Source organism: Wyeomyia smithii, chromosome 2 (assembly GCF_029784165.1).
Source record: "Wyeomyia smithii strain HCP4-BCI-WySm-NY-G18 chromosome 2, ASM2978416v1, whole genome shotgun sequence".
Taxonomy (NCBI): domain Eukaryota; kingdom Metazoa; phylum Arthropoda; class Insecta; order Diptera; family Culicidae; genus Wyeomyia; species Wyeomyia smithii.
The window spans coordinates 69710464-69721565 of NC_073695.1; the positions used below are offsets into that span (position 1 = coordinate 69710464).

At 38.4% G+C, this 11102-nt stretch overlaps 1 protein-coding gene across 2 annotated transcripts; it reads right to left on the reverse strand.

The window, feature by feature from the left end:
* Nucleotides 1–662: 662 nt before the first annotated feature.
* Nucleotides 663–10821, reverse strand: LOC129720831 (uncharacterized). Of its 2 annotated transcripts, none has more exons than XM_055672641.1 (10): nt 10399–10821; nt 8431–8862; nt 8184–8326; nt 7132–8036; nt 6914–7072; nt 6685–6854; nt 4327–5341; nt 4061–4265; nt 3846–4001; nt 663–2323 (listed from the first exon to the last, which is right to left on the reverse strand). In XM_055672641.1, exons 1-10 carry the CDS (start codon nt 10490–10492, stop codon nt 1250–1252), a joined length of 4353 nt encoding a protein of 1450 aa, XP_055528616.1. In that variant the 5' UTR covers nt 10493–10821; the 3' UTR covers nt 663–1249. The 2 variants fall into 2 exon arrangements, with proteins under 2 accessions (XP_055528616.1, XP_055528615.1); XM_055672640.1 differs by having other exon boundaries at nt 6229–6854.
* Nucleotides 10822–11102: the final 281 nt, after the last annotated feature.

An 11102-nucleotide genomic window follows, 5' to 3' on the forward strand; every position in this document is an offset into this window, starting at 1 on the left:
ATCGTGTCTTAGAGACAATCGTTCTATTTTTTGTCATCGTGATCTAAAACCTGTTAGTTTGGTAGAAATTTAAAGTAGATAAGGCCACACAAGTCTTTTGGAATATTCGGATACTATCGACATGATTTCCTTAGTCTAACTACTCTAAACAGCTCTTTATCTTTCGTAGGTTTGAATTTATGTTCCATATATATTTTTATTGCATTTGCACAAGTTCTTGACTGACTGCATAGCAAATTTTTCTAGTGTAAGTTTGCCTGCATATTAAATTAGTTTTTCACTAAAATCACTCGCATAAAGATGATGTCAAAATAAGAATCTATTTGATCAAGATTGTTGACCATGCGCGGTGATTTTGTTTGTTAATGTAACTCATGTATGTATAGTAGGTCTAAGTCCATTTCAGAGTGCTATCAGTTATAGGTTATCCACTTATTGTATCCTTTCTTGTAACGATCCAATAGTAGTGGAGTTGGTTGTTCATGTTTTGTTGATTAGTTCAAATATTATTTTATGCACCGTTTTTTTCTAATTTACACCTAGTCTATTGTTTCAATTCGGTTTAGAGCTTAACTTTTTGTTTAGAGACTCTGCCGGCGAAAAGTTTCAGCAACACTTTGGTAATCTGAAAACGATTTACTATTGTTTTTAGTTTTTTGAAAAAAAAAAAAAAAATTACCATTCAATACACTGTAATTTCAAATAGGTATCATATGTTGGGCGACTGATCGTAAAATTCAAATTACCTTTCCTGTTTGTGACTGTTATGACTGTTGTTTTATTTCTGGCAAAAAATGACGAACGTTAAGCTGCGAAAATCATTTCAATTTTTCGGAAAAATGGAATTTTATATTATTTACCTATTGTGTCTATTCTAACAAATCGCATTACCGTAGAAATAATACTAGCAAGAATTGTAAATGGCAGTACACAAATGTATGCACAGTAAACCTAACAAAATATGCCTATTTCTATCTTTAATACAGCACATTGTATGTTTTTTTTTTACTTTTTAGTAAATGATATAAAATTCTGTTCAATCCCGTTCTTAAAATCACTTTTAAGCTCAAACCCCTATCAAAGCTATACCGTTTAAATCCAATTGTCAACAAAGCGTATAAAATATTATATATGTAAAAAAACGATAAATTATGAAATGAAATAAACTAAAGAGTTTCTTGTTAAATCACAACTTCTGCTGATTTGCCAGCTTACAAGGGCGACGCCGCCTTGCTGCGCAGCCCCATTCTTAGGTGAGAGCCGGTTTAATTCTTGTTTTCTTTCGCTTAAGATTCGAGTCAGTCTTAAGTGAGCGTTTCTTTTTCAGCATTTTGCCTCCGTCACTTGATTTGGTCGACTTACCCAGTTTGGCTTGCTGTTTTGCGGATGTTGCTTTGCTGAATTTACTGAAACGACTTTCCTTTGTTGGTTCTTTGTCTACCCCGGAGGAAGAACTACCTGCCATAGCGATGCTAATACCTGTAGCCACGTTACTTGGTGTGGCACCAGCGCCACCGGGAGATGCAGGCAATAATTCGTTTGTTCCTACTACCATTCCAGGTGATCCTACTTGGGGGTAGGTGGTCATGAGCTTGGTCAGTACAACGGTATTTGAGCTGGTAGTTGTAGGAAGTGAGTACGAACAACAGGGTATGGCATCTAAACTGTCATCACACTCCAGACATTCGTCGAGCAACTTCGATTCCGATTTCACTTTTTTCGATAGTGGGAGCTCACTCAGTGATGGTGGGTTGGTTAAAAAATTTGGCAAAGATGTCGCAGACAGGTTGGTTTTGAAACATATATCGAATCCATCATCGGCGGCTCCGTGTTGATGCGGTGGCGACACTTTGATTTTCTTACGAGGCACTTGATGCTGATCTTTACTGCGGATTATTTCCTGCAACTTTTTACTGCCAGTTACAACCGCTCCTCCTACAGCGGATTCACAGAGAATCTTACTTTTCTTTATAGCATCCTTCTTGCCGAAAACTTTCCCACCAACACCCGCGCCTTTGCGGGAGATTTTTCCAGAATGGGCCTTAAGTGAACCACTTTTCAAAAATTGCCTTCCTCCGCTTGAGGCTGCAGATGAGCAGCAGGCTGACGAATTTCCGTTACCTCCAAGGGGTTCACCGACTACGTTGAGCTTTCCATTGCCATTTCCGGCAACACCTGTTCCTGTCGAACTACAGCCTCCTGCTCCCGTTACTGAACTAGTTTGTGCACCAGCAATATTCTCCCACTGGATGGCATTCTCTTTTGCAATCTCCATTGAGCTGGACGATTGCTGACTAAGACGTTTGGAATGTGGCTTCGGGACCTACAATATGAGAGTGGCAAAGAAAAGGAAGAAAACAAATGCAAACCGTCGCTTTTAAAACTTCGAGTCTATTGTTTAGATCTGTATGAGTATGAAACATCAAAAACTGGAAAAATGAGAGAGAACCAATCATCCTAGTAACGTGTTTGGTAGAGTAATTACCGTAATTAAAAATGTTACGGGAGTTGAAAGAAATAGAGGAAAAAGAGATAGCTTAATAGAGGCATACAGATAGTAAAAAGCAGAAACAAAGGATAGGAAACATTTATTTTTATTTGTAACAACTTTCGGAATTCGAAACCACAACATTACAGTTTACTCAGGACGGCATATACAATAAACAATGAGATTCGTTTTTTCAAAGTTTCCAAGACTACGTAACATAACTACAAATTTTCACTCTTCGGGGGCTTGAGGAATACAGAGGAGGTTCATTTGCTTGATCTGGCTTGTTTTTTTTTTTCATTCGACCCAAGAATATGTTACTACATCACCACACTACAAATAGAGATAACATAATTATAACGGTATGCGAATCAAGCCAAGCAATGCAAATCTATTCTAAATCGAACTGAATCATACTTTCTCATCAACCACAAATAAACACATAAGTTGTGTGCATATTGTGACTGTTATGCTGACATTGGTATCAATAAAATATACAACAAAATGAGTGTCAACAAAGTTATACTCTGAAGTTCTCGGTCAAAGATAAGTACCACTAATCGTTTGACGATGAAATTATTAATGTTTACTCTATTTCTATAAACAGATCATAGGTCCACTCCAGATGCATGTATTTCTGGAGATAAATCTAACCGATTTATTGAGATTAGGATATTAAAAAAGACAGTGAATTTGCAACACAAGAAAACCCAAAAAAATATAAGCAAAATAAAACCAGACAAAAGCGATGAGGTAAAAATAATCATTTTCAGTAACAAAAGTTTTTCGCCAGGCTCTAAAAATAACATAATTTTACAAGTTATTATTTTATGTCAAGGTATGTAAAGTGCATAAAAGAAATCTTAGCTCGGTGAATAGAAGCCAAAGATGTTTTTACGAAATCGCTCGGGATGATTTTTCTAGGCAGACAACAATAAAAAGATTCCAATCGAGAATAAAAAACAAAATGCAAAAAAAAAAACAAATGATTCCAGAAAAAGTTAATTTACTCATAAAAGAACATATTAAATCACACTGAACATTTCGATTCATTTTTACGTTTAGTAAATGATTGCGCTTTTCAGCAAATGACTAGGCTTTTTGACTCTGCTATTTCAACTAAGCTAAAAAGCAGTGAAAAAGGGAAAAAAATGTCAGCCGTGCTTTCTTTACTGCCAAGCTAAACTACATAAACCAACCAACGAGTAACAAGACGAAAACAAGGAGGGATCGAACGCGATTAGTTTCTTGCTGAGTGTTAAAGATAGGATTTTCAACCAAAACAAATTCGCTATTAATGGGAGATTAAGCGAGATCAAGCAGCATAGCAAGTGGCACTCCGGGGACAACACATTACCTTGTTGGTGACACGAGCTTTTGAAGAACCCCTCTCGATTTCGATGCGAAGAGTGTTGCGCAAACCCTGCAGCGTACGAAACTCCGAGTTCGGTAGTCGCGATTGCGGGTTGGAGTTGGTTAGATCCAGGATAGATGGACCAAGAGCTCGTCCAACCTAGTTAAACACGACAAGCTTGAATGACTTGTTGACGCTTATATATAAAGTATTGTTACCTCTTCGAACACAGCCGGTGTGTACTTTGGGGGCACAGGTGACTGCACTTTGGTAGAAGGGGTTTCTTTGCCCTTAAGTGGCAATATATTCACACTTTTGCCTGTGTTATAGTTGCATTCCAGCGTGTAGCTTTTAATCAAACCCGTACACTTGTAGATGGCCACGCGACCGGAGCCCTCTTTCGAAAGGCCATCTCGTTTACCTCTGTAAACATTGGGACGGTGTATGAATTCAATATTATTGTTTCGATTCTCACTATACTTACTTATAATACATATTACGCTCACTGAAGTTGCATGCGTCGTAGTGAAAATGTTGAGAATTGATGCTCATCAGTCGTGGCAGTAGCATGCATTCTACAGCCTCAATCGTACTAGGCAAATGATTGCCGTACATAAAAACGCCCTTCTTAGAAGCATGGCCATGTAGATCAATGTATAGGAACATATTGCTCTTCTCCTCGTACAAACTCTTATCAATTTTTTCGTCCAGTTGGGCTAAATAATCCAAGCTAATATTAATGCTTTTCTGACCTGCAGGATTCAAATACTCATTGCGGTGGGACCGAAAATGGCTGTACATCTGTTGCGTCTGAGGACGCAACTTGGTCTCGCCCCGTTTATGATGTAAAGTGGAAGTTTTTTTGCTGCCCGTTCCAGCGAGTTTTCCCAAAGATGACTGTTGTTGTTGTGACATAGGATATGATTGCTGTTTCGTGTGAGATACTGCGAAATCTTTCTTTTTAATTACGTTGAAAGCAGCTGCCAACAAATTTGGTTTGTTTGGTGCATTTTTGAAGGAAGTAGTTTTTCTCCCGGTGTCTACTTTGGCCGTCACCATAGGAGTTTTCTTGATGCTGACGTGTGTGATTGTGCTCGCATTGGCCATGCTGCTGGCAGTACTAAGATTTGATGCACTACGGATCGGGCGCACCCCAAAGCCACTCTCAGTTACGATTGGGAGCAACTCAGGGATCAGCTGTTCGGTGAACACTTTTGGTGCAGGCAGAACTTCCTCGGTCGTTGCGAGGGAACCGGTTTCGCTCGACGCAGCACCGTCCGGTCTAACGTTACTTGTAGCAGAACCTGGAACATCGTCAGTTGTCGTCGCCGTCAGGTTGGTCATAACTGTAGGAACTGATGTCGTTACCATTGGACTCTCTGTTTCAATTAATGTAATCGTCGAGGATGATTTTGAGATCGTGCTACTTTTTGATAGCGCCTGTTCTCCAAATCCTGAGTCCGATGTGGAAGGTGTGTTCTCTTCAGTGGATTCAGAATCTGCATAAAAATGTGATCTGTTACAATACTTAGAGAACTGGTAATAAATCGGCATGTGCATGTACTAACGTTCTATATGATATGTTGGTGTGGTAGGTAAACAATCAGAAGGTCGAATGTATATAAAAAAAACTATTTTTAAAAACATATGGTTTATGGTTCAACTTGTTTGAGTATAAGTTGCTCTATATGCAAAAAAATCGTTGTTTGTATTTTGCATGTGCGTTTGAATTGTATTTTTCCATTATATGCTCTTCGAATAAAAACCGAAAGCATGAGTAATTAAAGTTTACTTCAGCTGATTCAAAGGTGTTGTTGCATCAACATTTAAATATTTCAAGCCATTTGATATATTCTTCAATTTCCAGTATCCTAATTCCTAATACACAGTAAACATAGATATACTTCGAAAAAATTTAACTCAATTTCTCATCGTTCTCATTGGTGGGAGCAGAATAGTACACATCTTATTAACTTTAAAGTTAAACTTGAACGAAGTAACAGGCCAGAGAGATTCCATACAAAATATTTAGAATATCCTTAGATTAATATCCTTTTAGACTAAATGAAATTAAGTCTTATTCCAATCTGTGACACCGTAAATCTGTTCCATTTTAGTTATTTTTCGAGACAACAGTGCATGTGACCATTGAGGTTTGTGCGAATATGTGGAAATGTTTTCTAGCGAGCTTGAGCTTTATTTTACTGATGAAATTTTTCCAAAAACGTAACCAATATTCAATTTGCATGTTATAAAAATGAGAAGCATGCATGATAGCGTCGCATTGGGAACAATAGACCATTCATTGCCTAAATAGATTGGATCAGATGAATGACATGCTAAGCTAAAAGCTACTTCGAAATTGAAAGCTAGGAAAAGGACAAACCGTCGACACAGTTTTTCTCCAAAGATTGCGAAATTTCCACAATCAAACTGCTCGTTTGGCTCAAGAGTAGCAAAGTGGGGCGGCTTGTTTCAGTCGGAACAGTTCTTTCGGGTTCGACCGTTTCCTCAACAACCGGCGCAAGCGCAAGAGATGTTTTACGGCGCGATATCGGAGGAAGCTGATGTAATCGAGCATTTTCGACTGTTTTACGACGCCGGAAAACCTTATTCAACAATTTAGCCGGCCACGTACTGGAGCCACTAGATGGTGTGGCGGATGTTGAAGGTGTTGTAATTGAACCTTTCTTAAATATAGAGGAAATTCGACCTTTGCGCCTGTCACTCGAGGTATCAATTAGGGATTGAGCTGTCGACAGTGTTAGTTTTGGAAGTCTAGACATTGTGTACTGCATATTTTCAGTTTGTTTCTTCTGCGCGTTTTGCTTACTTATTGTACCTTTTTTCGGTGCAGCAGCCATTTCTGCTGGTGAGACTGATTTTTCTTCCGCTGAAGAAGCGATGACATTTTCATCGCTGCTCGTGTTAGGAGTTTTAATCAGAGTAGCTATTTTCTTTTCAATCTCCAATTCGTAAGGTTCTGGGTCATCTGCACCGAGATGATAATATCTGCAACAAAACCTACCGTATAAAATCAATTATGATGATTTAGTGTACTTGTTCATTACCTAATTAGTTTCCTAGCGGCGTAAATAGCAGGTTGGGTTTCACAGTTGGGAGCGAGGTATACCCTATTTAGATTATGGCCTCGAGTATCCGATCTGTAAAGACCATTGTAAACTCCGTCTGGATTAAGGAAAGGGACAATTTTGAACACATACATCCTCCTGTAATGATTTCTTATACTAAATAAATTGCAATAAGGGGTTAACAAGTTTACTTTTACCTAAGCGTAATTGAAACGATGCTTTTTCTATCAAGTAGCATACTAAGAAACCCGTTCAGTACAAAGCTGGCAGGCGTCTCACCTGGGTGCACCCTGGAGGAGATGAAAATAATTTTCTTATTTTTAAACGTATGGCACCTAGGCGTTTTCTCATCGGGAAATAAGTTCCGTAATCGTTCTTCACGCACTGTTTGAATACCGTGGAAGGAACTGATAGTCAACAGCTCAATCCGCCTCCGCTCAACGGAATGCGTAAGCAGTTCCCTATAGTAATAGATATCATCTCTTAGATCAACATTCGAGATTTTTCCTTCATCATCTATCGCGGGTGCATGCAATATTTGTTGAAAAAATGGTAACTTTATTTTGCTCGATTCAGCAATCGATGGTTTAGACGGCTGCGGTTGTAGTTCAATGTTTACTCCTTTCACGAGATTGGTTATCTGTTGCATGGATTCGGACGTGCTGTCATCGATTGACATCGCTGACACGAGATCGGGATCTTCAACGTGTTTTGATCCATTAGCTCCCACGGTATTGACTTTCGACAAATCTTCTTCATCATTTCCCGTGCCGTCACGTGCTGTATCATCCAACGATTCCGGGCTACACCGTTCCACCTTGCACTCTTTAACTAGTTTGCTTTTTTTAGACAACCCAGAATTCCCACTTACTGGAGTGGCTTCCACGACTGCGGGATCAGTGGTGGGTTCAAATTGTTGAGCAACTTCATGAGCTATCTGGTGCAGCTCGAACGGATGTCGACCGAATCGCTTGTCAAAATTTCCTAATTGCTCGAGCAGGTCATTATAACTGAACGGAAAAGTGAACGCATAATATGTTTTGGTTTCAGGCGAGTCCGGCGCCCGATGGAGGAACGATATGAAAAATACGTCGTTTGTAACCTAAGGAGAAATAAAATGGATGATATAGGAAATACTTTTTAACTTTGTTAAAAGGTTGGAGTAGAAAAAAGACATAACTAAACTGCAAACAACAAACTTATTTTTACTTTATTTACTGCTTCTTTTAATAGGCAAGCCAATACTTACTGCGTAAGAGGGCTTGTCCTTGGTGCGCTCCCACCGGCCACCGGGGCCGACTTTCATCACCGGATGCATGCCTTGACTAAATAATTTGGCCTGCTTGTTCAAATTCATTACATTAAACTTGACAATCTGATGAGGACGACCACCTGGCGGATTGTTCCATAGAGAAAAATGTTAGAATAACGTAAAAGAAGCAAATAGTATGTATCGTTTCTTTTTATATTTATTAAACGACAATGCAACAACTCACCCGTCACGGCAAAATAAAACCACGTCCTGTTCTGATTTTCGTACGGTGTTCCGGCACAATCGGGTCGTGTCCAGAGATTAAATTCCACCTCGACGAAGCTGGCATGATGATGGGACTGGTAGAGTAGTTGGTGATGCAGCTCTAGAGGCGCAATAGTGGTTATCGAATTGCTGTTCACCGCTGACGAGGCGGCTCCACCTGATGGTCCAAGTGGGAGTTGCTGAGACAAAGGTGAGAGTGGACAGGGTGTTGCTGTTTCTATCTGTGCGGGAGGTGAATTTGCGCCAATAATTACTAGCGAGCCACCCGATGCAAACTTTTGTGCTGGTGCCTGTGGACTGCTGGCCGACAAAAGCAACCCGGTAGAAACGTGGGTACTGGATGCGGACGGCAAGCTACTGCTGCTAGCATTGTTACCGACTATGTTTAATCCTGCAAAGGGAACGAAGCAGACAGAATGTGGAAATGAAAAAAGCACTTGCTTGCGTTGATACATTTGTATTTGCGTTTGTTTGGTATGTGAAGTTTACGAAATATAGGACAATCGTGTCACGCCAAATTATTGCAAAAAGATGATGGATCGTCTGAACATAATTGTTAACGGTCAATAAAAATATTTTGCAGAAATAGGGTACATGCCGCTACAAAATAGAGATGATTGCGTATTATGATTGTATCAAAAAGCGTCCTTACAGTATAGAATAAACTTCTTCTGTTTTACGGCACAATACATTTATATGTTTACGAAGCCAGTTAAAGCGAATTTCCTTCCATCAATATAGATTTTACTTTTTTGTGTGGCTGATTTTAAGAATCATATTCGGCTAAACTATGACATTGTTACATAATTTTTATAATTAATTATGGACATGCGTGTGAAGAACTGTATCGTTACAAGTTTTGTTACTTAGAGAATAGTTTTACCAATTTAAATAAAATACTCTACAATCTTAGTATGCTTAATATTTGTAGGGATACTTTACTTTACTAAATTGAGAAAATATGTAAAAACAGCCAGCTTTATCTCAAAGTAGCTGAGAGCTTAAAGACCCCTTTTGTAGAATCACATTGTAATGTACAGGCCATTTGTTAAAATTGGATTAACCCTTGAAAATTACTTAGTTGCGTTAATTTGACTACTCATTTTTAGTAACATTATCCTAAACAGTGGAAATCGGTTCCCGTTTTTTCTAAAATAAACTATGGTAGGTATTTGTTTAAACAGTTGCACATATTCGGACGTTTAAACCTATTGTTTCATATCGTGTTTTTAGTAGTCTATGCAATTTGTTTGTTTGGAAAAGAAATTCCGAAACAAGATTGCTTTGCACTGTATAGAACCCTATTAAAGAACTTTTTATTCAGACGAGTTTACGATTTCTCATTACCTAATTTGATTTTTACAGAAAAGCTAAGCTGATAAAACTGAAAATATGACTGTTGAGAATACGCTTTCTATTCTATAGGAGTTGCTTTATGATGCGTTTTTATATGAAATAAACTTTCACCGAAATCACATGATAACTGCATTTTGTAACAACATAGGCGACTTAAGTAGATCTTGATATTGATAGAATGTTCTGAATATTTTTTTAAGGATCTGAGTTTGGAAACACTTTGCCAAAGAACACATTTACTAGCACAACAAAAACACTATCGTAAACTGTTCAAACCCATAAAAAGACCATAAATGGTTTGGCAATGCAAATGTTTAAACTAAAACGGGTTTTACACATTTTTGTAGGTGTATTTATTATTATGATTTATTGCGATTGTAATATATATTTTGGCATCACTTTCAGCCAAGTGAATGAACCAGAGAAGAACGTAAAAAACTTGTGACACATTGCTTCTTCCTATTAGCATTCGATCCTTTCGTTCGGAAAAGGGAGGAGTGGCACGCAAAACAAAAGCATATAGTTGCAATTTTTCAGCTGATATCTGAGCCTACGGATGCGGGCTACTTACCATCACAACATCGCACTAGTTCAACTCTACCCAAATTTCCCGAATCAAACTTAGAGTAAAAAGTGTAGCCAGCGCACTGAAAATTATCAACCATTTTCTTTTTCGAATGTCTTCATTCCTCTCCCGACTGGGACTTTAGCACCACGGCACACAAACTAGCTAGTCAGCTAGAGCTCCCCTTTTTGCTTCGCAAATCTTTTCACACGAATCACAAGGCTTTTTCGAATTGCACAAATATATTTTTAACTTGGTTCAGAAACACTCTCAAGCACTACAGAATGATTTTAAAGATTCCATTGGCGATCTGCTATTCAGAATACTTTTTTCATTCAGCACAAAAACATTACGTCATTTATAGTAGCGATTTGCGATTACCATTATTTTTCACCGTGACACAACTTGAACTTCTATCCACGGTGAGAGCTCGCGAATGACTGAAGCGAAGCAGCTTTCGCTCTTTTCAAACAACTGCGTTTTATCAAGATGCGAAACCATGAGAGGTGAGATCGTATAAAAAATATCAAGGATGCAAATTAATTTTAGCCGGTAAATTGTTATGGGGAGCTAAAGTTATTCGCGTTAACGGTGTTGCTGATATTTGTTTGGTTTCTGCATTCGAAAAAGAAGGAAGAAAATATTTTTGCTTTTGTTATCACACACATTTCTCGCGTAATTTTTCAAAGCGACCTATCTAACATTGAGAA